This window comes from Mercenaria mercenaria, chromosome 1 (assembly GCF_021730395.1).
Source record: "Mercenaria mercenaria strain notata chromosome 1, MADL_Memer_1, whole genome shotgun sequence".
In the NCBI taxonomy this organism is placed as follows: domain Eukaryota; kingdom Metazoa; phylum Mollusca; class Bivalvia; order Venerida; family Veneridae; genus Mercenaria; species Mercenaria mercenaria.
Window position 1 is genome coordinate 101,496,307 of NC_069361.1, and position 27,958 is coordinate 101,524,264.

At 33.9% G+C, this 27,958-nt stretch overlaps 1 protein-coding gene across 1 annotated transcript in view; it reads right to left on the minus strand.

Annotated features, from left to right (window-relative positions):
* Positions 1-880: 880 nt before the first annotated feature.
* LOC123563942 (uncharacterized) overlaps positions 881-27,958 on the minus strand; it is a 112,997-nt gene continuing 85,919 nt past the window's right edge. Inside the window, exons 67-90 of the mRNA XM_053526403.1 lie at positions 26,917-27,030; positions 26,078-26,191; positions 25,194-25,307; positions 23,911-24,024; positions 23,061-23,174; positions 21,410-21,523; positions 20,527-20,640; positions 19,243-19,356; positions 18,265-18,378; positions 17,480-17,593; positions 15,150-15,263; positions 13,373-14,263; positions 13,105-13,188; positions 12,841-12,887; positions 12,581-12,684; positions 9,158-9,337; positions 8,112-8,149; positions 7,853-7,872; positions 7,291-7,403; positions 5,225-5,365; positions 4,275-4,321; positions 3,903-3,923; positions 3,468-3,481; positions 881-1,490 (exon numbers count right to left, since the gene is read on the minus strand). Coding sequence (XP_053382378.1) covers positions 1,200-1,490; positions 3,468-3,481; positions 3,903-3,923; positions 4,275-4,321; positions 5,225-5,365; positions 7,291-7,403; positions 7,853-7,872; positions 8,112-8,149; positions 9,158-9,337; positions 12,581-12,684; positions 12,841-12,887; positions 13,105-13,188; positions 13,373-14,263; positions 15,150-15,263; positions 17,480-17,593; positions 18,265-18,378; positions 19,243-19,356; positions 20,527-20,640; positions 21,410-21,523; positions 23,061-23,174; positions 23,911-24,024; positions 25,194-25,307; positions 26,078-26,191; positions 26,917-27,030 — 3,245 coding nt within the window. The 3' untranslated portion in view covers positions 881-1,199. The remainder of the gene's footprint in view (positions 1,491-3,467; positions 3,482-3,902; positions 3,924-4,274; positions 4,322-5,224; positions 5,366-7,290; positions 7,404-7,852; positions 7,873-8,111; positions 8,150-9,157; positions 9,338-12,580; positions 12,685-12,840; positions 12,888-13,104; positions 13,189-13,372; positions 14,264-15,149; positions 15,264-17,479; positions 17,594-18,264; positions 18,379-19,242; positions 19,357-20,526; positions 20,641-21,409; positions 21,524-23,060; positions 23,175-23,910; positions 24,025-25,193; positions 25,308-26,077; positions 26,192-26,916; positions 27,031-27,958) is intronic.

A 27,958-nucleotide genomic window follows, 5' to 3' on the forward strand; every position in this document is an offset into this window, starting at 1 on the left:
ATTAATCAAGAAGTTCTTCGCTGTACCAATGCTAATGTACAAGAAAACCCAGTCACCAAATTTTCATGTCAAGTAAGGAATGGGAAATGCTTTCTAAATAACTCCTTAAGAATTGTGAATATGCATGACTGTGCCAAACAGAATTAACAAACTCGGTAGACAGACCTGTTAAATGTCTTAGACATTTCAAGATGACTCAAGATCAGACGAGACAATAACAGATTCTTTCAGGTTTTTTCTTTTATCTATTAAGATTACATAAGCATAAATGTTTATTCTTTTGACTGAATTTGCATGAAAAGCTTAGTAGGAAGTTTCTTAAACTCCATCTAGGACAGGTAATATAACATCTAAGCAAAATAATCCTGAACTGGTTGTAGAGGTAACTTATTCAAATATTGAACATATATATTCAGTTAGATATTCATAGTGTTTGCTATATACAGATGTCCTTGGATTTTCAATATCCAGGCCTGAATAAATTTATTCTTTTCAAACGAATAGGCCTGGACATTAAAAATCCAAAGACATCTGCACACATTTGACACACAGAAGTATTTTACATATAGATGGTAACTACTTCCTTAAAAAAATCCTGACATAATGACAATAAGAAAACCCAAATCAAGGTGTTTATTTCGAATTAGATTACAGGACGCTATTTGTTAGCGGAAAATATGTTTGTTCATTAATAGGGAGGCATGTACGCATGTATGATTTATATTTATAATTCTATATTGTATTTGTATAAAGAACCCAGCACAGTGTCCACATGTACTCACATCCAACGAACTACCCAGCACAGTGTCCACATGCACTCACATCCAACGAACTAACTGTAAGTTGTAAAACACAACAAAAAACAACAACAAAACAACAGTAAAATTTAGATGCTCATTTACTAAAGCGGATACTAGTTGTTAGTTAGAAGGTTTACATTAAAAGAAATCGCGGCATTTATAAAACATTAAAAATAAAAGTAGACACATTGAAATTAATGTTATGCATTCAGATGAAAAGATGGTATTTTTATATTTGAAATATATAAACGTTTGAAAAACTTTAAACATTTTTATTGATATTTGCTGTTCAGCGACACATGAAACTTTAAACTAGTTCATAACTGTATGTAAACTTAAGTAATGTCTAAAATATATCACAGTCCATTATATCATAGTTCGCCAATTTCAGTTGTTCGATTATGTTCTCCGTTGAGGATGAACGCGTGGTTTTGGTCGAGCCAATCCTGTTGACGGTGTCGGTGGGCGTGGCGTAGGAGGCTTCTTCTTCTCTGTTGGCTGGCGGAGTTTATTTACGAGAGCGTAAACTGCCACGCCCAGAACCATTGTACCCGCCATACCACCAGCTCCAAATCCTGCAGCCTTGAAGAGTTTGCCTTTCTGTACAACAGGGCGCTTCTTTATAATCTGAACCTTCTTACTGTTCACGATACAGAAACAGCTCGCATAACCCTTAGTAACCATCTCACGCTGTACAGTAAATAAACATTGAAAAGTAAAATCATTGCATCTTCCACTGAATGATACAATATTGTTTGTATAAATAAATCTAACAATCGTCAGAATTCAGAAATAAACAAGAAACACACATGCCCCGTGATGGCGGCCTGTCGGAGGCAACTGGGTATGTGATTTACGATGTGAACATGACCATTGACCAAATGACTTCAAAAGCAATAGCTGTCCTCCACTCTCTATAAGCAACAGCTGTGTTTTTGATTTTTGATATACTGACATTCAAAATAGCCTGAGGCAATCGCCTTTTGAGGTTTGACGACACTGTTATATTGACCATCGACCCTTCGACTGACCTTTGAAATAAAAAGGGTCATTTACCGACCACAGGTAATCATCCTACGAAGTTTTATTACTGTGAGACTTATTATGTATTCTCTAGTTACAGGTCGGAAATCAAATAGTCTACTGACGTACCGGTACGGTATAAATATATTCACGAGTTAAAAATGTTCAATATGGAAAGGAATTATTGTTAAAATCTTTTCCTGGCAAGTTAGCTTTTACCTATGAGGTTTTTCTTCCTCTATCTATTAATTAGAGAACGTCACTTTGATCAACCTCCTTCTACATTTATTAGGACGTAAGCGTCAAACACAGAGTGTTGCACCAAATTTATGTAATGGCCTTATTTTACTACCCAGACGCAAAACAGAAGAAAAATCTTCTTCGAAAGGAGCACTGATATTATCGATAAAACTATCCATCGGGAGATCTGGAGTTCAATTCCTAGGAAAGATGCCACCGACACGGTATATTAATGAGATAAACGTCGTATATTCGGGGTCATGGCAATTTTATTAAAAGAGGTTATGACCTAAATGTATGTTTGATTTTTTAACCATTTTACCGTTGGACGCTATGCTTTGATTCTATTCGACAGAAGAGATGAAGTACTCCAAAGGAAGTGTCTAAAACCGATCGGCCTTAGATACTTTAGATAGATATTAAGCCGTATCGTCGGCTGTTAATGTTCTTCGTCTTCTATTTAGGCACTTAGCACACGTTAATGGTTCTAAAGTTTGATTATATCTGTTGTCAAGAACATTTTAGAGTTATGGTTAGCATAATGATTCTTCTTTATAAATTGTTTGCGTATGACGGTTCTATTCGACAGAAGAGATGAAGTATTCCAAAGGAAAGTGGTCTAAACCCGATCGGCACTTAGAACTTATAAGATGATATTACAGCCGTTATCGTCGGGCTGTTAATGGTTCTTCGTCTTCTATTTAGGCACTTAGCACAAACGTATATGGTTCTTAAAGTTTGCTATTTCATATCTGTTTACAAGAACATTTTAGCAGTTTGTGGTTTACATAATAGCATTCCTTCTTTATAAATTGTTGCGTATGTAAGCGGTTCATGAGGCGATTTACACAGTCCTATGCACACTCTAATACACGGCGTGGATTAAGAGTGCTGCTAGGTTTCTAAAATGGACTGGTCTATCATTCAATTTTGGCAGACCCATTTATTATTCAAAGGGGTGTTTACTGAAGATTTACTGACTTAACAGAGTACAGTGCAAACCAAGATGAGCCTGGACGGATCGCAAAGACCGAATCACTTGCCGCCATTGGGGTAAAGGTTAACTCCCCAGTTCTATTTTTGTCATCCGCCATTCTAAGGCGATACCGCACGGTGTTCCTATTTGTACTCGTTGACCTTATGTTTTATTTTGTGTTTGTACTACTGTACATAAGTTACTAATGTATTCACCAATATTCTGATGCTGTGGCCTTAAATGTGTGTTTTTTTTTCTAATGAATGTTTATCTAAATCTTTGCGATCCGTGCAGTCTCATCTTGGTCTTATTCCAAAATGGAAATGTATTACAGCAGCAAAAATAACGCTTTTTGATATACATGTACGTTAACTTTATGCAAACAAACAAAACTACAGTGTTACTATATTTCATACATATAGACTTACCGCTTGTTCACTTGCTACAAATAAAGGAGAGAAGAAAATAGTGTGATTACAGTAATTATTCACTACATGTAATAAGGGGACATAATTAAAAAAGTTTTCAAATTAGCAAGGTTGATTTATAGTTCTGGTAAACCGCACTTCTTCCATTATGTGAACATTTTAAATGTTTAAAGGCAAGGCTATAAGACATGTTTTTGGTTCTTTTAAAATGCTGTATAGTGTTCATGTTACGTAAGCAATTAAGCTGCTTATTTCGGATAAAGATTTATGACAAAGAAAACAAGAGCCTTTTTTTTGCCTAGAAAAGTAATATGCCATTCTAAAGTTTGGATAGGAAATATACGCTTAGCAATCATAGGTAATTTACTCGGCAAATTCGGTTAAAAGCTGACAGTTGTTTTTATTGTATTTACGTAACAGTATATTTACACTTACCTTTCTTAGTATCACAGTCATCTAAAATAAACAAAAATATCATCATGTACATTAAAATATTAATTAGATATCATTACATGGGAATGATATATAATGCTCACATTTTATCCATGTATAAACAACTTCTAAGATTATTGATGTGCAAAAATTATGTAAGCCTTGTAACCGACCAATGAAAGGATGCAAAGAGACAAATTTAAAGTTAAAATGATTTAGTTTTACATATGGCAATGTGGCAAGTCTTTAGCAAGTTTTACATGTAGTGCTAATTATGTTGTTGCCATTTTTCTTTTTTGTGTGTGTTATAAATGCCTTGTTCAATTAAGTTCCAATTAGAATTTAAAGAAAGATCAATAAGAAATGACTCTCTACCTTTAACATCAACGACCATACAGTGTTTCTGTGTAAACGAAGTTGTACTGTAATCAAACAATACTAAAGTAAGTTAACAGAACGGTAAGTGTCCTGGTGGCGGCTCGGAATTAAAATACTACAGTTGGGTTATTATGAATATTCAAACGACTCGAAATTGAAACAAAACTACAGTTAGATTATTATGAATATTCAAAACAATAAATAGCCCGCCCGCTTAGCTGAATAAAGAGTGCATAGATCTATGGTTCGGATCATGCGGCCGTCACTTCGATCCCCGGACGGGGCGTATGTTCTTCGATGTGATTTGATAAGAGATATTGTGTCTGAAATCATTCGTTATCCACCTCTGATCCATGTGGGGAAGTTGGGTGTTACTTGCGAAGAACAGTTGCAGGCAGTTAACCTAACTGAAAGAGTGTTGTACAACGGCATTTAACACAAAACAAACAAACAAAACAACGAAAAACTCATTGAAAGCAGCACGCAGTCAGAGCTACACACCGCAAAACATACAATCCACAAATAGAAATGAAGTGGGGAAAATGCTGCAAACGAAAAGGTTCAAATCAAAACATAACATGTTTTAGTAACAGTTTTCACGTCAGCATAAAACACATACAGATACAAATGACGATCAAAGAAAACGGTCAGATGTATTGACGATGTACTTTAGGAAGTAGGACTTAAGTGCTGTGCAGCCTGTCGCTCGATAAGCCATGGACTGAATACAATTTTATTTTTCCCAATCTTTGATATAATTGGCAGGTTACTTGACCGCCGCTATATTGTTATAATGCTGTTGAAAACCGGAAAATCACATAAAACCCAAATGTTTTTGTCTATTTTCTTTGAAAGTGTATAACTAATGGTGACCCATGTATTATTGTAAAGCATTTTCGTGTTATAATACCTGTGTGTGTATTCAATGTATTGGATGCAATACTTACGAGAAACACAAGTTCTGTTTTCCAGTCGAGTTCTTTGGCGGTATATATACAACCTCATAGTTGCAAAAAGGTGAACTGGTTGAACTTGACTGCAACACCGCAACGGGAGAGCTAGTTGGTTCGACGCTCAAATTCGGATCACTGAAAATTAAAGCATCATAAATAGTTCCAATTGTTTCAGGTAACATAAACATTCTCAGTTGTTTAGCTTGAATGGTATATCTAACATTCTATCTTTATTCCTGATTAAAGTCTGAATGTAATTTTAAGGATATTATAACGAACATTCCGTAAACATAAACATTCTCAGTTGTTTAGCTTGAATGATCATATTAAACGTTCTTTTTCGGCGAACGCCGTCTAAATTCGTTTTCGTTACCTATGCCACGTGACTTCAGTTTGCAAATCAAACTAGTTGATAACGCATTAGAGATAATTTATCAAAATGGAAGATTAATGTAACACTCTGCCTGATTGGACGAGAGTGTCAATTTCTTTCACTCTGTTGATTGTGCTACGCTGAGTGAAATGTAGACAAAGCGTTTATCCTAAACGACGCTGTTCACAGTTTTAAAGCTAACTTTGGCTCAGTATATTTAGCAAGAATATTGATATATCTCAAAATGATAAGTAAGTTTAATAAATATGATAAAAACCTGTTCAAATACCAACATATATCAAATTAAAGAAAGACCTGAATACGGTCTGCGTATCACATGAATAAGGGTGTGATAAGAGTCTTTTATGTAGAGAAGAGCTTTTAAAAGATTTTCCTTGTTACAATTGTCGTCTGTATATGAAAAGAATTCTTGCTTTTGTGACTTATTCAGATTGCATATTAAAATGAGTACTTGTTTGCTTTGATATATTTGTTATAAGTTATTTAACTGATTTATTATATATGAATATTTTTCTTTAGTATGGTATGCAAATATTGAACTCAGTTGAAATCTGTTTCATTATATATATGCTATATAATGACTGAATCTCATACAGTTTATCTATGTGATATGACTACGGTCAAACTTTGCTTACGAAACAGAAATATTGAAATAATTACAATTGTATTGCTTGACCTTCACTTTTTTATAGGTGTGACGTCATTGTCCAAAGATTCATGAATAGCGAATATGCATTTGTTAAAGCGGGATCAGTTGGCATATTTTCGAAATAAATAAAAATAATAGATAAATAAATCCTTTAATTGATTTTTTCAACTTTCTTCAGCTGGGACATTTGACCCCTTTTAGGGGCTGCTAGAGCTAAACTAGAAATGCCTTCGTACAGCGTCTCATGAACAGCTTGGTGGATCTTTGTCATACTTGGTCTGGGGCATCATTATATTGTCCTCTTCCAAATTTATTTATATAGGAACTTGGGCTCTATTAGGGACCACTATAGCTAAAAGTAGATATGCCTTTCTTCGCATCAACCACTAAAATGTAATGGATTTTTATCAAACTCGATGTGTAACAATATCGTAAGGTCTCCTGCTATTTTGTTACAAATGAGGATAGGGACCAATTTAGCTAAAAATATAAACACGTTTAATGACCTCTTCTCATGAACCGCTTCATGAATCTTCACCAAACTACTTCTGTAATTATTCGTCTAAGGATAAACGAAACAAAATTGCAATCCTACGAAACCTTTGCGAAAAATTAAAAGAGAACCATTTAAATTGTTAAAGTGCGGTGTTTAGTTTTGCAATTTGAAAAATGTTAGATGAAAGATGAATGTTAGATGAAAAATTCATAAACTTCTTTCCTTATTACAATTCGCCGACCATCATTTTTAAAGATATTTCTTGTTTTGGATTAAATTCGGATTGGAATTTCAAGAGTAAGATAACGAACACTCCGTTTCAATATCCGTTCTCTGGGTGTTGGTCGGGATTTGCATTCAGACAGATTTTCAAAGACGCACTTCTTTGATCTTTTGTGGGGTATAATTGCAAGCTTATTCTTAGCTGAATGAATGAATAACTTACTGAAAACATGTAAAACTTGGGATCTAAAATCCTCAGTCAAACATATACGCGACATTTTGCCTTTGTGAATTCTTACCAGAGTCCGGCCTTAGTTTTCTTGACTTCAAGTTGGTAATGACATGTCTGTCCATGCGAACAATTCATTGTTGAATTTTCTGGCAAAGTTGGTGGGTAGTTGAAAATTCCGGGCTATAAAATAGTAGAGTAAGTTATATGTAACGAGCCGACTTTGAATTATATGAGTAGAGTATTTCTGAATCACTTTTACATTTAGTTATTACTATAGGTGAAAATATCATGCTTGTCTTTCAAAATTCACACTGAAGTTGAAAGCAAACTGACAGTTCTTTTTTTTCAGTATACGATCCAAATATCTTCAGGAGATAAAGACACTTTGATCTTGCATGCACATTTCATTTTATATTTTGTCTTTGGATTTAAGTAAATATTGCATTTTACAATAAATATTTGAATATTTAACTGTGATGTTCATCGTTTCACTCAAAGGATGTAATATATATATTGCATAAATTAGCATTGGTTTGTAACTCTAACAAAATCCATGATGCTATTATGCCCCATCAAATGAATATATTTGTTAAATTTCTATAAACAGAGACGAAATGTCAGCTACTTACTGGGGTTGTCTCATCCTGGACTGCAAAAAACCAACAACAACAACAGTATAATATTAAATTTATAATGACCAAAACTATACATATATAATGTGAATTGCTGACAGGTACAAAAATTACCCTTTAAGTGACATCATACCATATTTAATCACAATGCAAATTTTTGTACATAAATATTTAACGAAGTTCACTTGTTTAATAAAATACTAACACATATATAAACACAAATAAAAAAATATATACTATGTTCAAGTATACCAACCTCCTTGAATTTTATAACACAATTCATCAGCATTGAGACTGAAATATACACAAAGGAAACATCAAGTAAAGTCATGAAATTTTATTTCCATTTTAATGCATTAAAGATAACAGAATTACACAAGAAGGTTTCAAAATATGTGTATGCTATATTAAACGTCATACTTGGATAATTCTTCTGTTTGAATGTATCATGTAATTATGCATTTTAACACTTAATATTACTTTTAACATAGACATTCTTTGTGTTTCAGAACTGACTTTAGAAGTTCATGAAAATATATTTAATAAGCAATTTTATAATAAAGTTATATTATATTAGAAGTTTACTGTGTTTAAATGAAATTCTTTCAAGAAGAAATTGTTGTTGCTTTATGCATATATAACCCATTGTGTGTACGTGCGTGCGTGCGTGTGTGTGTGTTCGGGTTTAACGTCTTTTTCAACAATTTTTCAGTCATATAAACGGCGGTGTCTACCTGTAGCAGTGAGCACAACGCCCAACTTTATAGTGCTACCTCACTGGAATATCACGCCGTAGACACGTGACATGATACCCCACCCAGTCACATTATACTGACACTGGGCTGAGGGCACTACCCTCTTTATGCTGAGCGCCAACGAGGAAGCTACTACATGTAGTACCATTTTTACGTCTTTGGTATGACGCGGCCGGGGATCGAACCCACGACCTCCCGCACTCGAAGCGGGCGCTCTACCTAAGCTACCCTAAACAGTAGGTAAAGCTGGTATATTTCTCTGATTTTACACCATTGTGATTTTCGGTTTCTGTCAAAACTACAGCTGGATTTAAGCTGACACTTTAATGATTTCTTTTAAATATTCAAAATAATGCCATGTAACTGATACATGGGGAAAATAGGTTAGGCTTATCATAACAAAGATGGTTACCAGATATTTTCTTTGTGCATTTGATAGGCCTTCGCCGAGATTTGCAAGTACCAATACTCTGAAAGAGGTGAGATGTTGTTGCATGAAAGATGATTTTGAATCAATTTTATCTATATATAATCTTTTTAAATATACCGTTGGTAGTCTTTTGTTTGTACGCAGTATTTATACAGCTTTATCTGAGGGGGTGACACTGTTATCCATGCTTCGTATGGACATCTTGTCCCGCTAGTACATGTTGAATCCTTAATCTTAACCTGGATGGGTGTAGTCACTCTCAGTTCGCGATCGTAATCTCCATGTTCTACTGTAGGACTGAAAAAATGGAGACATAATGTTTTATCGGAACGCCTTAGTTAATATACTCAGTATTTACTTTGCAACAACAAATGTAGTCCTTGATTAAGATTAGATGTTTTAGGTTGCAAATACGCTACTATTAAAGGAAATCCCAATTCTTAACTATAAAACATTCACATAATAAGAAAAACATCGCAAGTAAAACAGTAATTCTCATATTTTGTTATACATAAATTGGGCTAATGAAACTTAGTATCGAACAAAATGTCGCATTTTTTTTCTTTTCTAAGAATGTCGTCATTGAAAATAGTAGACACAGAAACATAAGATCTGAAAGATACGGTGTTCCGTTTGGACAATCGTGGCTTTTTATTTAATACTAAACCGCGATGCACGATGGTACGATGACGAAAACGCGATGGCGCGATGGCACGATGATGAAACAACGATGGTACGATGGTGAAAACGCGATGGCACGATGATGAAATCGGGATGGTGCAATGGTACGATGGTGAAATGTCGATGTAATATCGCGTTTTCATCATCGTACCATCGCGTTTTCACCATCGTATCATCGTATCATCGCATTTTCATCATCGTACCATCGCGTTTTCACCATCGTGTCATCGCGTTTTCACCATCGTACCATCGCGTTATCACTATGGTACCATCGCATTTTCATCATTGTACCATCGCCTTCCGGTGGTCATGCACAGTGATACAGTATATGTGTCAGTAAAATACAGGCTTGATATAATCTCATTTTCACATTGCACTATGTACCTTCTACATCCTAACAAGAATAAGCTGAGTTTGAATAATGCCATGTGACTACTTCACCCAGCTTTTTATTTACTTTCATGCATACATAAAATACAAAGGACGTGGCCTTGAAGATTTTACAGTTTTATTAAACTGAGCACTGAACATTTTGTAAAACATGTTGCAAAACAGCATAATCCAAATGGTAAATTTCTTCTCACAGTATACATTGAGATACATTCATCTATTGTTAAAAAAATTAAAGTGTACGGGACTACGCATTTCTAACAGGAAGGCGATGGTACGATAGTGAAAACGCAATGGTACGATGGTGAAAACGCGATGGCACGATTGAACGATGGTGAAAACGCGATGGCACGATGGTTCGATGGTGAATACGCGATGTTACGATGATGAAAACGCGATATTACATCGATATTTCACCATCGTACCATCGCACCATCGCGATTTCATCATCGTGCCGTCGCGTTTTCACCTTCGTACCATCGTTGTTTCATCATCGTGTCATCGCGCCATCGCGTTTTCGTCATCGTACCATCCTGCATCGCGGTTTAGTATTGAATAAAAAGTCACGATTTTCCAAACGGAACACCGTAAAAGAAAATATATTTTATGTGAGGAGATGAATATCACTTTGTATCAATAAGCCCTGTTTATTCTAAGTTCAGAAAAGGTTTATACCACGTTACTATAAGAACCGTCCAAACACATCTAATTAGAAAATTTTAAATAGGTTGGCTATATATTTTGTAATAAGATTTAAAATGAAAAAATAATATAAATTTTATACGATTAAAAACGATTTGTTTTTAAACATACTAAACTGTACTGTTAGGCTGTAAATATTTGATACGAATGCTGAAATTTGATCGTTTTGTTCATGTTTGTTTCATCTGCATATGTTCAGTCCATATTATAATGAATAAAGTACTGTTCTATTCTGTTCTTTTTAAGATATTGTGGTGATTGGGACAATAATTGACTTTCTAGCTAGCTTGGGCATATAATTGTTATAAGTCTTCCGGATCAGTGCATACTTTTTGTTATGCAGTCTGAAATTATTTTATTTCCATGTTTTGGATTTATTTTGATCAAAATATAAGATTATCCTCAAGCAAGTGATAAATTGAAAAATGAAACAATTAAGCCGTGAAGAATTTATGACCTAGGAAGGAATTATTACAAATCTGTGTAGACAAAAATGGTGCCACGATGGTCATGTTACACGCTAAAAGATGCTTTTAAAGTATTTATTAAAAATATCAGAAACAATGTACACGTATTTTTGTAGTTAAAATGGTAGACTACCGACTGATTATCTGCATTTTATAAAGTGAAAAAATAACAATTCATGCTTTTAACTTGTCACACCTTCTTAAATCATCATAATAACAAAGGTTAAGAGGTAAGGCTAGATTTCTCGGAAGCACAGAGCACCAAAAACACAGCCACAGAGCCACGCATATGCACAGTAGGCCCACAACAAAAAAGAAGCTGTAATGGAAAAATATTTCAGACGGATTGCTTCCAACTTCCAACAGGTACATATTAATTTATGCTAAATAAGATGGAGGAGAAGGAAATGGTAAGGGGCGAAATTGGGTCCCGGGGGTGGGGTGGGGGAGGCGGGGGGGAGTAACCCGAAGGGGAAAGTTGAACAAGGGCGAATATACAAAGGGAATGCCACGTTCCTTAATAACAGTCACGCTACAACGTACACCACGATAGCGCAGACACTCGTGTACCAAAGATAAACATACAACCACGACTAACTGAATAACATAGAAAAACGAACAAGCAACACGTAAGGGAACAGTAGGGCACCGTTATAGACACATAAGCATACAAACGCACCCACACAAGTAGAAAAAAACAACAATCGTGTACCGTCTTAGGATTCCGGCTGCCAAAACAAAGGGGCGCCACGAAAACTTCCTCAAGGTAAAGGGGGAGGGGATGCAAAAGAAGCGTAAATGCAATAGAAAGGAGGGGGAATAGGGAGAGTGAGAAGGAGGAATAAACTCTTACAACAAACAAGAAAATATACGCAACAATACAAGACAAACAAGTTTTTAAAACACATACATATGCACCTTTGATGACCCGTCAGAGGTGAACGAGTATGTAATTTTGTACATTGTGAAACCGAACCTTGAAAACAATATGGGTCATGTATTAACTACAGGTAATCATCCTATCAAATATGAAAAACATGGGCTCACGTATTTTCCAATTATTGGTCAGAAAACGATTTATATCTGCTGACAATAGCGATCAAAAAATGTGCTCCAGATATTGATCAGAAACTTCTTTCAGTTTCTATGTCATCTGACGTATTTATTGACAAGACATAATTGTATGGTGTCCAAAAAGCAGTAGGCAAAGCTTTCCTTAGTAAATAAGTGAAAACTCACTGGTTTTAACTGTTGATACAAAATTACGCTAGGTAAAACAAGCTCAGCAAAAATATATTACCCATGGCTGGGTTTTCCATCTACCGGGAGGATGATAGTACAAGGCTTGTTGATCTTGCATCGAATTATCTGTGGGATGACGTACTCTGTAAACGCAGGTGGGGACTGAAATCGCGAAATAAATAACTAACATTAGATTAGCGATAAACGCATTAACAACAACATCGTTCTACAGACTCAAACATTACACTTTGAAATAAGTGACATGATTGTTAAATGCACTGACATAAAACGTAAAATGAAAAAGACTAGGTCTCTCACCGGTTCAGTCGCTGTTTTAATTCCAGTATGCGTTCTCGATCCACCTCCTTAAAAAGAAAGAAACACAGATATCAAAAAGAGGTACTGTTTCATATCCACATTCTTTAATATATTAATATATTGTGTCGTCAAACGTTTACAGTAAACACTAATACCTGAAGCTTTACATTTGTACAAACTAAAAAATGCTTCCTAACAATATAATTAATCAGAAAGTAGATGGTTACTGTGTTATAAACCGTATGTGCTAGAAAAATACTCAACTATTATCGCATTTCTTTCCAGACCAACCTTCAAAGCATACACAAAGATTTGAGTGACACTGCCCATGGTCACAATGGCATGTTGCTGAAAAAAATCAAATACAGCAATCAGACAGCTACATTTAAATAGACAGATAGTTGTAAGTGGTTTATGCTATTTATTGTAAAAAAATCTTCTCATGAAATAGCAGTTCTAATTTTTAAAGAAAGAATCATTTCCACTGGAAATGAATATGCTAAAATATCATTTTATGAAAAAGAATTTATACTCGATGGAGTTGTTGATGTAGACAGTGTCGTAGATTTGACTGTCGTTGACCTTGTGGCAGGATTAGTTGTTGGTGCTGTAGCTGAAGTAAATGCAGACGTCGCTTTTATTGTTGATGACGTTGTTGCCGTTGTTGTTGGTGTTGTTGCTTCGGTAGACACTGGCGTCGTTTTTGTTGTCGGTGGCGTTACCGCCGTTGTTGTTGGTGACGTTGCCGCCGTTATTGTCGTTGTTGTTGATTTTGAAAACATTGGCGTCGTTGGCGTTGCCGCCGTTGTTATTGGCGGTGTTGCTTTTGAAGATATAGGCGTCGGTGACGTTGCCGCCGTTGTTGTTGGTGGTGTTGCTTTTGAAGAAATTGGCGTCGGTGACGTTGCCGCCGTTGTTGTTGGTGGTGTTACTTTTGAAGACATAGGCGTCGGTGAAGTTGCCGCCGTTGCCGCCGTTATTATTGGCGTTGTTGCTTTTGAAGACATAGGCGTCGGTGACGTTGCCACCGTTGTTGTTGGTGGTGTTGCTTTTGAAGAAATTGGCGTCGGTGACGTTGCCGCCGTTGTTGTTGGTGGTGTTGCTTTTGAAGACATTGGCGTCGGTGAAGTTGCCGCCGTTGTTGTTGGTGGTGTTGCTTTTGAAGACATTGGCGTCGGTGAAGTTGCCGCCGTTGTTGTTGGTGGTGTTGCTTTTGAAGAAATTGGCGTCGGTGACGTTGCCACCGTTGTTGTTGATGGTGTTGCTTTTGAAGACATTGGCGTCGGTGACGTTGCCGCCGTTGTTGTTGGTGTTGTTGCCTCTGTAGACAATGGCGTCGTTTTTGTTGTTGGCGACGCCTTCGTGGTCACTGTTGTTGAGTCTGTCGTCGTTTCCGTTGTTGTGACAGTTGTTGTTGTTATAACTGCAAAAGGAAACGTAGCAACAATTTCATTAACACAGTTATTATAAACAGAATTTTACCAAATGAAAGACTTAAAAGTTGTTTTCAAGATATGTCTGAAAACATAACCATTCAAAATCGTCTGTTGCCCTGTCGTCCGAAAGGAACATATGGCTGGCATTTTTACATAGCATGTTGTGTATTACCACTACTTGTGTAAAAGGTCCATCTGTCTTTACATTATCCTGTAAACTGGGAACAAAGTAGTGATTAAAAGTGAAGATTATATCCAAATGGTGTTGCGCCACTGACAGTACCTGTGCGAAACGTTTGTACTACAGTAACTGATTTTTAGGCATGGTTATAGAATTTGGACAAGAAAGATAATAAATTGAAGACAGAAGCGTATTAAGGAGCAAAATGCATAAAGCAAATGCACAACATTATTTCTTCTTGGCACACTCGCATTATTATAGCAGAATAATGACTATACTAGTGTATTGTACCATGTAATCGTGGAGTTTATCTGCACATGTTTCTCCATTTTTGCAAAGATTCGTACTAGAGGAATTGATATCGAAACATGGGTTATGAAATACAGTTTATGAAATCAGTACACATTTAAAGTAGTAAAGCGAATTAAAGTGTAACTAAAATAAGATATACTATGCTGAGCACAATGAACTGCCACAAATAAAGAAGTGAACAATAAACTGAGGACTCAATCAGAGAAAAACTAAATGCTCGCCTTAGCTTACATGGATAATAATGTTATTTTCTTGTTGATTTATAAAAAGTATTATCGGAAACGCGTATCATAACGGAAGGTTTGTAGCATTTATCGGGAATTAGTGTGCAAAAATATTTTCAGCCTGACTTAGAATTTATTTGGTTGTTTTACAATTACCTGTCTCGCAGTCATGACCCGTATAACCAATAACGCAGTCGCACTCGTAACCGTTGACTTTATCCACACACGTTGCACCATGTTTGCAAGGATTTGTACTGCAGTCATCGATATCTAGGCATTAAGAATTCAAGCAGTCAACAGATAGTGTAGATATAAAGTAGGGAAACATATAAAAATGCAATGCAAAGAGATATTTAAGAATAATTATGCCACAACAAAATGCTCTGAAATGAATTAAATGTATTACGAAAGAAGCACAGTAGAAGCAAAATACTTTGATAAGGTCAACGTGGAAGGCAATGGTGTTTTCTCCTTAAATTTGCAAAATAAGTGAAAGCTAATATGTTTATACGATAAAGGTTCTTGTAATTATCAACATTTGTGCAAAATTCCTTTCCACTTAGAGTGACAATTCACTGTTCAGTCATGACCAGTATAGCCGGAAATTCATGTGTTATCCTTCACTGTATCCGCACATGTTGCTCCTTTTATTTACAAATATTCGTACTACAGTTATTCATATCTAAACATAGGTTATGAAATACAGTTGATGAAACAATCACATGTATGAAGTACGAAAGAGAATAAAAGTCCAATAAAAACAAGATATATTATGATAAGCTTATTTGACCAGAGCGGATAAAGAAGTGAACACAATAAAGATGAGAGAATAAAGCAAAAGTTAAATGTTTTTCTTAGCTAACACGGATAATGATATTTTATCATTCTTATTGTATAACCTTTATATTAATGAAAATGCGTATCATGACGGTATGTTTGTAACATTCACCGTGAATTGGTCTTCAAAAGTGTTTTCATATAAAGTAGGAAAATATATTAAAAGAGATATTATAAGAGAAATTATGCAACAACAAAATGCTCTGAAATGAATCAAATTCATTACGAAAGAAGAACAGTAGAAACAATATACTTTAATCAGGTTAATGTGGAAGGCAGTTGTGTTTTCCTGTTTAATTCGCAAAACAAATGAAAGCTCGTGTGTTTCATGGGTTAAAGGTTCTTGTGTTTATCGACATTTTATTTTAGCAGACGTCCTTTTCACTTTGAGTGACAATTATGTGTTCACAGTCATGACCAGTATAGCCGGAAATACAGGTACACGTGTAATCGATGATTCCAGTATAGCCGGAAATACATATACACGTGTAATAGATGACTTTATTAATAAATGTTAATCGTTGACTTTAATCGTTGACATTATCTACACACGTTGCACCATGTTTGCAAGGATTTATACTGCAGTCATCGATATCTATGCATTAAGAATTAAAGCAGTCAACATATAGAGTAGATATAAAGTAAGAAAATAGATAAAATGCAGTGCAAGAAAATATTGTAAGAAGAATTATGCAACAGCAAAATGCTCTGGAATGAACTGAATTCATTATGAAAAAAGCACAGTGAAAGAAAAAATCTTGGATAAGGTCAGTGTGGGCCGCAATTTTGTTTTTATGTTTAATTTAAAAAGAGTAAAAAATCTCTTGTGTGTTTTATGAGGTGAAGATTCTGGTATTTATAGAACTTTGGTCGCAAAGTTTCTTTTCACCTAGAAGGAAGTACTGTTACACATGTAATTGTTGACTTTATGCCTACAGACACTAAAAAGAAAAATGGCGCGAAAAAAAATGGTATCGCATAATGGCGGATACAAATAGTCATCAGTTTTTTTGCTCTGTAGAGCTATTTTCTTTATTTTCTGTGCAATATTTTTGCTAAAATCACATGACAGATCTATGCTTGACATGTAGGTAGCATTTTCATAATGAAATAACAAAATTACAAAAATTTTTATGGAAACTTAGATCATACACCACCAGTATAATTTTTTTCTTGCATCAAACATGGCCCCCACTTTTCTTTTGATTTTTAGTTAGTACTGACAATATTCTTCAAGAAAATGTAGGTTACAGACATTTAAAATGGGTCTGATGTGTGCTGCGGTCATTGGAATTAGATCAGTTTTATATAGAATAAAGAACAACAACTATTGAGTGTGTTATAACCTTTAGCCATAAGTGTTGAACCATTTTATTTTTGCAAAAATTCGTACTACATATAACATATTCTATGGTAAGCACATTTGACAACAGCAGATAAAGGAGTGATCAATAAATTGAGAACAGAATCAAAGAAGGATTAAATGTTTGCCTTTGTTAGCGTGAATAACAATGTTATATTCTTGTTGATTAATAAACCTTAGGCAAGAAAATGCGCTTCATAACGGAAGGTTTGTAGCATTCACCGGGATTGTTCTGCACAAATGTCTTCAATTTTACAAAGAACTCATATTGTTCTTTGAAAATTACCTGTCTCACAGTCATGACCCGTATACCCAATAACGCAGTTGCATTTGTAATCGTTGACTTTATCCGCACACGTTGCATCATGTTTGCAAGGATTTGTGCTGCAGTCATCGATATCTAGGCATTAAGAATTAAAGCAGATAGAGTAGATATAAAGTAAGACAATAAATAAAATGCATTGCAAAGAAATAATTATAAGAGAAATTATGCGACAACAAAATTCTTTGAAATAAATCAAAGAAGCGCAGTAATTAAAAGTAAAAGTTTTGATAAGGTAAGTGTGGAAGGCAATTTTGCTTTTTTGGTTTATTTTGCAAAGCTTAAGAAAACTCATGTGTTTCATGAGGTAAAGATTCATATATTATCGAAATTTGATTTGTAAAATTCCTATTCATTTAGAGTGACAATTAGCTGTTTCACAGTCATAAGATTATTAACATAGTCAGTAACATCCAAACATAGGTTAGGAAATACATTTTATGAAATAATAAAATATATGAAGTAGGAATGTGAATAAAAGTCAAATTAGAATAAAATATACTATGCTAAGCACATTTGACCACAGCAAATTAAGAGGTGAACAATGTTCTTAGAACTAAGAACAGAGTCAAGGTAAGATTAAAAGCTCGCCTTAGCTGGCATGAATAACAATATTTTATTCTTAAAGAATTATAAACCTAATGTACGATAGTGCGCATCAGAACGGAAGTGTTGTTGCATTCATCGGGAATAGGTCTGCAACAATGTTTCCATTTTGACTAAGATTTCATTTTGTTCTTTTAAAATACCTTCCTCACAGTCATGACCAGTATAACCAATAACGCAGTTGCACTGGTAATCGTTGACTTTATCCACACACGTCGCATTATTTTTGCAAGGATTTGTACTGCAGTCATCGATATCTATGCATTAAGAGTTAAAGCAGTCAACAAATAGAATAGACATTAAGTAGGAAAACAAATAAATTGCAGTGCAAAGGAGTATTATAAGATGAATAATGCAACAAGAAAATGCTCTGAAATGAAACAAATTCATTTTGAAATAAGCGAAGTAAAAGCAAAAAAATTCTGATGTCGGTGTTGAAGGCAATTTTGTTTTCGTGTTTAATTTGCAAAGCTTAGGAAACTGAAACTGAATAATTTGAGTAAACGCCTATTTTTATACAATGATATATTCAATGGCGTTGTACATGATAATAATAATATAATAGTTATTATAATTTTATTAATAATGACAATAATAATAATAATAATAATGCGTTTATGGGGTATATATTCAGGTTTTTATCGACATTTGTTAAACAAAATTCCTTTACACTTAGAGTGACAGTTAGCTTCTTTTAGTCATGACCGCTATAACCGAAAATACAGTAACACAAGTAATCGTTGACTTTATCCGCATTTGTTGCTCCAGTTTTGCAAAGATTCGTACTACAGTCACTGATTTCGAAACATAGGTTATGAAATACAATAATTACATATGTAATGTAGGAAAGTGATAAAGGTGCAACTAAAATAAGATATACTTTGCTGAGCACATCTAATTACCGCAGATAAAGAAGTGAACAATAAATAGATAATAGAATCAAGGAAAAACTATATGCTCGCCTTAGCTGACATGGATAATAATGTTATATTCTTGTTAATTTATAAACCTTATTAACGAAAACGCGTATCAGGACGGAAGAATTGTAGCATTCCACTGGAATTAGTCTGCAAAAATGTTTTCATTCTTACTTAAAACTCATTTTGTTCTTTTAAAATTACCTTCCTCACAGTCATGACCAGTATATCCAATAACGCAGTTACACTTGTAATCGTTGACTTTATCCACACACGTTGCACCATGTTTGCAAGGACTTGTACTGCAGTCATCGATATCTATGCATTAAGAATTAAAGCAGTCAACAGCGGGAGTAGATATAAAGTAGGAAAATATATATAAAAAAGAAATATTATAATAGAAATTTGCAAAAACAAAATGCTCTTTAGGTGGAATAGCACTTTGTAATATTTTTACGACCCGCGTATAATTTTTGATATCCTATTAAATTAGAAGTTATCCCCGTCATGAATGAGTAACTGTTTTCTTGGTTATAAGTGAAACGTTTTAGCTGTGACGTCGCAAACGTTACCATGCACGTCTGTTTTTGCGTCACGTAAAAAGCGATAAAATATCGGCTTATTTTCTCTTAATTGGTTGTTTTTCAATTTACAGCAATGAAATTTACATCTTTATGTGTATTATATAGAGATCTACTTCGCTATACAGTATTTGGCACATTTGTTTTCAAAACGACGAAAACAAATGAAGAAAATCGACATTCTCAAAATTTTAGTTTTATTGAAAAAATGGCACACTCGTTTAATTAACGGGATCTCGAATATTTTTTGTCAAAATTTTATGCATTCAAGATTAAATTATGTTTGATAAATTTCAAATAATTTTGAACATTTACCATCTAGTATTCTTTTAAATCACTGATTTTGTCCCCTATCCGACGAACAATAGTAAGTCAAAGTGCGCTCTTAGATAAAATGGGGGTATGGTTTTGTATTTTCTCAATTCTTAATGGTTTTATAATTTAAATATTTTATGACTGATTTTTATTACAAGTCTGTTTCCAAATCTTGTTTAATCTGGCAAAGATGTGCCGTCATAAACCATTTTTTTTTTCATTTCTTATGAAAAGGAAATTTTGAAAATTTTAATAGCTGAAGAAAGTAAAAGATGAAGAACGTTAAAGAAGGATCTCGAGCCCGCACGCGTCGCTCAATAGGGAGAGAGCAGATCTACGGATCGCAGGTTATACTATGGTAAGCGCATTTGATTACAGCAGATAAAGAAGTGAACAATAAACGGAGGACAGAATCAAGGAATTAATAAATGTTCACCGTAACTAGCGTGAAAAAATCTTATATTCGTTTTAATTACAAACCTTATGGAAGAAAATGCGTTTGATGACCGAAGGTTTGTCTTATTCACCGGGAACTGTTCTGCCAAAATGTTTTCATTTCAACAAATAACTTATTTTATTCTATGAAAATTACCCGTCTCACAGTTATGACCAGTATAGCCAGTAACGCACTTGCACTCGTAACCGTTGACTTTATCCACACACGTTGCATCATGTTTGCACGGATTAGTACTGCAGTCATCGATATCTATAAATTAAGAATTAATGCAGTCAACATATAGAGTATATATAAAGTACGAAAATAGATAAAATGCAGTGCAAGGAAATATTATAAAAGGATTTATGCGTCAACAAAATGCTCTGGAATAAATAAATTCATTACGAAAGAAGCCCAGTAAAAGCACAAATGTTTGATAAGGTCAGTGTAGAAGGCAATTTTATTTTCATGTTAATTTGCAAAGCTTAAGAAATCTCATGTGTTTCATGAGGTATAGATTCTGGTATTTATCGAAATTTCTTTTTTAAAAAAAATTCCTTTACATTTAGAGTGACAAACAAAAGTTTAGTTGTTTCACTGTCCAGTCATGATAAGTAGAGCAGATAATACAGTTATACGTGTGATCGATGACTTTATCAGCACATGATTCACAATTTTCGCAAATATTAGTACTACAGTCATTGGTATCTAAACATAGAACATGAAATGCAGTTTATAAAATAACTACATGTATGAAGTAGGAAAGTGAATAAAAGTCCAATTAGAAGCAGATATACTATGGTAAGCACATTATATTTGACTACAGCAGATGAAGAAGTGAACATTACACTGAAGATAAAATCAAGGAAGGGTCAATTGTTAGCCATAGCAGGCGTTAATAACAATGTTATATTATTCTTTATTTATAAACCTTATGCAAGAAAATGCGTTTCACGACGGACAGATTGTAGTATTCACCAGGAAACACAAATATCGTCTTCATTTCGACAAAGAACTCATTTGTTTCATTGAAAATTACCTGTCTCACAGTCATGACCAGTATACCCAATAACGCAGTTGCACTTGTAATCGTTGATTTTATCCACACACCTTGCACCATGTTTGCAAGGATTTGTACTGCAGTCATCGATATCTATACATTAAGAATTAATGCAGTAAACATATAGAGTAGATATAAAGTACGAAAACAGACAAAATGCTGTGCAAGGAAATATTACAAGAAGTATTGCTCTAAAATGAATCAAATTCATTACGAAAGAAGCGAAGTGAAAGCAAAACTCTTGGATTAGGTCAGTGTGGAAGGCAATTTTGTTTTCGTGTTTAATGCATAAGAACGCTCATGTGTTTCATAAAGTTAAGATTCTGGTATTTATCGCTTTGGCTGCAAAATTTCTTTTCATTTCGAGTGTAAATGAGCTGTTTCACATTCACGACCAGTATAGAAGGAAGTACTGTTACACATGTAATTGTTGACTGTATCAAGAAATGTTGCACCCTTTCTATGCAAAAAATTGTATTGCATTGATCTCTACACAAAGGTTATGAAATACATATTATGAAATATTTAACTATATGAATAAAGTGAATAAAAGTCTAATTAGATAAGATATACTATGGTAAGCGCATTTGATTACAGCAGATAAAGAAGTGAACAATAAACGGAGGACAGAATCAAGGAAGGGTTAAATGTTCGCCTTAACTAGCGTGAAAAAATATTATATTCGTTTAAATTACAAACCGTATGGAAGAAAATGCGTTTGATGACCGAAGGTTTGTCTTATTCACCGGGAACTGTTCTGCCAGAATGTTTTCATTTTAACAAATACTTATTTTATTCTTTGAAAATTACCTGTCCACATCTATGACCAGTATAGCCAGTAACGCATTGCACTTGAACGTTGATTTATCCACACACCTTGCACCATGTTTGCAAGGATTTTACTGCAGTCATCGATATCTATACATTAAGAATTAATGCAGTAAATATAGAGTAGATATAAGTCAGAAAAGAAAAATGCTGTGCAAGGAAATATTACAAAAGGAATTAGCCTCTAAAATGAATCAAATTCATTACGAAAGAAGCGAAAGTGAAAGAAAATCTTGGATAGGTCAGTGTGGAAGGCAATTTTGTTTTCGTGTTTAATGCATAAGAACGCTCATGTGTTTCATAAAGTTAAGATTCTGGTATTTATCGCTTTGGTTGCAAAATTTCTTTTCATTTCGAGTGTAAATGAGCTGTTTCACATTCACGACCAGTATAGAAGGAGTACTGTACACATGTAATTGTTGACTGTATCAAGAAATGTTGCACCCTTTCTATGCAAAAAATTGTATTGCATTGATCTCTACACAAAGGTTATGAAATACATATTATGAAATATTTAACTATATGAATAAAGTGAATAAAAGTCTAATTAGATAAGATATACTATGGTAAGTGCATTTGATTACAGCAGATAAAGAAGTGAACAATAAACGGTGTCAAGAATCAAGGAAGGAGTTAAATGTTGCGCCTTAACTAGCGTGAAAAAATATTATATTCGTTTAAATTACAAACCGTATGGAAGAAAATGCGTTTGATGACCGAAGGTTTGTCTTATTCACCGGGAACTGTTCTGCCAGAATGTTTTCATTTTAACAAATATCTTATTTTATTCTTTGAAAATTACCTGTCTCACAGTTATGACCAGTATAGCCAGTAACGCACTTGCACTCGTAACTGTTGACTTTATCCACACACGTTGCATCATGTTTGCAAGGATTTGAACTGCAGTCATCGATATCTATGCATTAAGAATATAAGCAAGATATAGAGTAGATATTAAGTCAGAAAATAGATAAAATACAGTGCAAGCAAATATTATAAAAGGAATTAGGCGACAACAAAATGCTCTGGAATGAATCAAATTCATTACGAAAGAAGCAAAGTGAAAGTAAAAATCTTGGATAAGGTCAGTGTGGAAGGCAATTTTGTTTTCGTGTTAAATGCATAAGAACGCTCATGTGTTTCATAAAGTTAAGATTCTGGTATTTATCGCTTTGGTTGCAAAATTTCTTTTCATTTCGAGTGTAAATGAGCTGTTTCACATTCACGACCAGTATAGAAGGAAGTACTGGTACACATGTAATTGTTGACTTTATCAAGAAATGTTGCACCCTTTTTATGCAAAAATTTGTATTGCATTGATATATACACATAGGTTATGAAATACATATTATGAAATATTTAACAATATGAATAAAGTGAATAAAAGTCTTATTAGATAAGATATATTATGGTAAGCGCATTTGATTACAGCAGATAAAGAAGTGAACAATAAACGGCTGTTCAAGGAATCAAGAAAGGATTAAATGTTCGCCGCCTTAACTAGCGTGAACAAAATCTTACATTCGTTTAAATTACAAACCGTATGGAAGAAAATGCGTTTGATAACCAAAGGTTTGTCTTATTCACCGGGAACTGTTCTGCCAGAATGTTTTCATTTTAACAAATATCTTATTTTATTCTTTGAAAATTACCTGTCTCACAGTTATGACCAGTATAGCCAGTAACGCACTTGCACTCGTAACTGTTGACTTTATCCACACACGTTGCATCATGTTTGCAAGGATTTGTACTGCAGTCATCGATATCTATGCATTAAGAATTAAAGCAGTCAACAGCGGGAGTAGATATAAAGTAGGAAAATATATATAAAAAAGAAATATTATAATAGAAATTTGCAAAAACAAAATGCTCTTTAGGTGGAATAGCACTTTGTAATATTTTTACGACCCGCGTATAATTTTTGATATCCTATTAAATTAGAAGTTTTCCCCGTCATGAATGAGTAACTGTTTTCTTGGTTATAAGTGAAACGTTTTAGCTGTGACGTCGCAAACGTTACCATGCACGTCTGTTTTTGCGTCACGTAAAAAGCGATAAAATATCGGCTTATTTTCTCTTAATTGGTTGTTTTTCAATTTACAGCAATGAAATTTACATCTTTATGTGTATTATATAGATTTCTACTTCGCTATACAGTATTTGGCACATTTGTTTTCAAAACGACGAAAACAAATGAAGAAAATCGACATTCTCAAAATTTTAGTTTTATTGAAAAAATGGCACACTCGTTTAATTAACGGGATCTCGAATATTTTTTGTCAAAATTTTATGCATTCAAGATTAAATTATGTTTGATAAATTTCAAATAATTTTGAACATTTACCATCTAGTATTCTTTTAAATCACTGATTTTGTCCCCTATCCGACGAACAATAGTAAGTCAAAGTGCGCTCTTAGATAAAATGGGGGTATGGTTTTGTATTTTCTCAATTCTTAATGGTTTTATAATTTAAATATTTTATGACTGATTTTTATTACAAGTCTGTTTCCAAATCTTGTTTAATCTGGCAAAGATGTGCCGTCATAAACCATTTTTCTTTCATTTCTTATGAAAAGGAAATTTTGAAAATTTTAATAGCTGAAGAAAGTAAAAGATGAAGAACGTTAAAGAAGGATCTCGAGCCCGCACGCGTCGCTCAATAGGGAGAGAGCAGATCTACGGATCGCAGGTTGTACTATGGTAAGCGCATTTGATTACAGCAGATAAAGAAGTGAACAATAAACGGAGGACAGAATCAAGGAATTATTAAATGTTCACCGTAACTAGCGTGAAAAAATCTTATATTCGTTTTAATTACAAACCTTATGGAAGAAAATGCGTTTGATGACCGAAGGTTTGTCTTATTCACCGGGAACTGTTCTGCCAAAATGTTTTCATTTCAACAAATAACTTATTTTATTCTATGAAAATTACCCGTCTCACAGTTATGACCAGTATAGCCAGTAACGCACTTGCACTCGTAACCGTTGACTTTATCCACACACGTTGCATCATGTTTGCACGGATTAGTACTGCAGTCATCGATATCTATAAATTAAGAATTAATGCAGTTAACATATAGAGTAGATATAAAGTACGAAAATAGATAAAATGCAGTGCAAGGAAATATTATAAAAGGATTTATGCGTCAAAAAAATGCTCTGGAATAAATAAATTCATTACGAAAGAAGCCCAGTAAAAGCACAAATGTTTGATAAGGTCAGTGTAGAAGGCAATTTTATTTTCATGTTTAATTTGCAAAGCTTAAGAAATCTCATGTGTTTCATGAGGTATAGATTCTGGTATTTATCCAAATTTCTTTTTTAAAAAAAATTCCTTTACATTTAGAGTGACAAACAAAATTTTAGTTGTTTCACTGTCCAGTCATGATAAGTAGAGCAGATAATACAGTTATACGTGTGATCGATGACTTTATCAGCACATGATTCACAATTTTCGCAAATATTAGTACTACAGTCATTGGTATCTAAACATAGAACATGAAATGCAGTTTATAAAATAACTACATGTATGAAGTAGGAAAGTGAATAAAAGTCCAATTAGAAGCAGATATACTATGGTAAGCACATTATATTTGACTACAGCAGATGAAGAAGTGAACATTACACTGAAGATAAAATCAAGGAAGGGTCAATTGTTAGCCATAGCAGGCGTTAATAACAATGTTATATTATTCTTTATTTATAAACCTTATGCAAGAAAATACGTTTCACGACGGACATATTGTAGTATTCACCAGGAAACACAAATATCGTCTTCATTTCGACAAAGAACTCATTTGTTTCATTGAAAATTACCTGTCTCACAGTCATGACCAGTATACCCAATAACGCAGTTGCACTTGTAATCGTTGATTTTATCCACACACCTTGCACCATGTTTGCAAGGATTTGTACTGCAGTCATCGATATCTATACATTAAGAATTAATGCAGTAAACATATAGAGTAGATATAAAGTACGAAAACAGACAAAATGCTGTGCAAGGAAATATTACAAGAAGTATTGCTCTAAAATGAATCAAATTCATTACGAAAAAAGCGAAGTGAAAGCAAAACTCTTGGATTAGGTCAGTGTGGAAGGCAATTTTGTTTTCGTGTTTAATGCATAAGAACGCTCATGTGTTTCATAAAGTTAAGATTCTGGTATTTATCGCTTTGGTTGCAAAATTTCTTTTCATTTCGAGTGTAAATGAGCTGTTTCACATTCACGACCAGTATAGAAGGAAGTACTGGTACACATGTAATTGTTGACTTTATCAAGAAATGTTGCACCCTTTTTATGCAAAAATTTGTATTGCATTGATATATACACATAGGTTATGAAATACATATTATGAAATATTTAACAATATGAATAAAGTGAATAAAAGTCTTATTAGATAAGATATATTATGGTAAGCGCATTTGATTACAGCAGATAAAGAAGTGAACAATAAACGGCTGTTCAAGGAATCAAGAAAGGATTAAATGTTCGCCGCCTTAACTAGCGTGAACAAAATCTTACATTCGTTTAAATTACAAACCGTATGGAAGAAAATGCGTTTGATAACCAAAGGTTTGTCTTATTCACCGGGAACTGTTCTGCCAGAATGTTTTCATTTTAACAAATATCTTATTTTATTCTTTGAAAATTACCTGTCTCACAGTTATGACCAGTATAGCCAGTAACGCACTTGCACTCGTAACTGTTGACTTTATCCACACACGTTGCATCATGTTTGCAAGGATTTGTACTGCAGTCATCGATATCTATGCATTAAGAATTAAAGCAGTCAACAGCGGGAGTAGATATAAAGTAGGAAAATATATATAAAAAAGAAATATTATAATAGAAATTTGCAAAAACAAAATGCTCTTTAGGTGGAATAGCACTTTGTAATATTTTTACGACCCGCGTATAATTTTTGATATCCTATTAAATTAGAAGTTATCCCCGTCATGAATGAGTAACTGTTTTCTTGGTTATAAGTGAAACGTTTTAGCTGTGACGTCGCAAACGTTACCATGCACGTCTGTTTTTGAGTCACGTAAAAAGCGATAAAATATCGGCTTATTTTCTCTTAATTGGTTGTTTTTCAATTTAAAGCAATGAAATTTACATCTTTATGTGTATTATATAGAGATCTACTTCGCTATACAGTATTTGGCACATTTGTTTTCAAAACGCCGAAAACAAATGAAGAAAATCGACATTCTCAAAATTTTAGGTTTATTGAAAAAATGGCACACTCGTTTAATTAACGGGATCTCGAATATTTTTTGTCAAAATTTTATGCATTCAAGATTAAATTATGTTTGATAAATTTAAAATAATTTTGAACATTTACCATCTAGTATTCTTTTAAATCACTGATTTTGTCCCCTATCCGACGAACAATAGTAAGTCAAAGTGCGCTCTTAGATAAAATGGGGGTATGGTTTTGTATTTTCTCAATTCTTAATGGTTTTATAATTTAAATATTTTATGACTGATTTTTATTACAAGTCTGTTTCCAAATCTTGTTTAATCTGGCAAAGATGTGCCGTTATAAACCATTTTTTTTTCATTTCTTATGAAAAGGAAATTTTGAAAATTTTAATAGCTGAAGAAAGTAAAAGATGAAGAACGTTAAAGAAGGATCTCGAGCCCGCACGCGTCGCTCAATAGGGAGAGAGCAGATCTACGGATCGCAGGTTA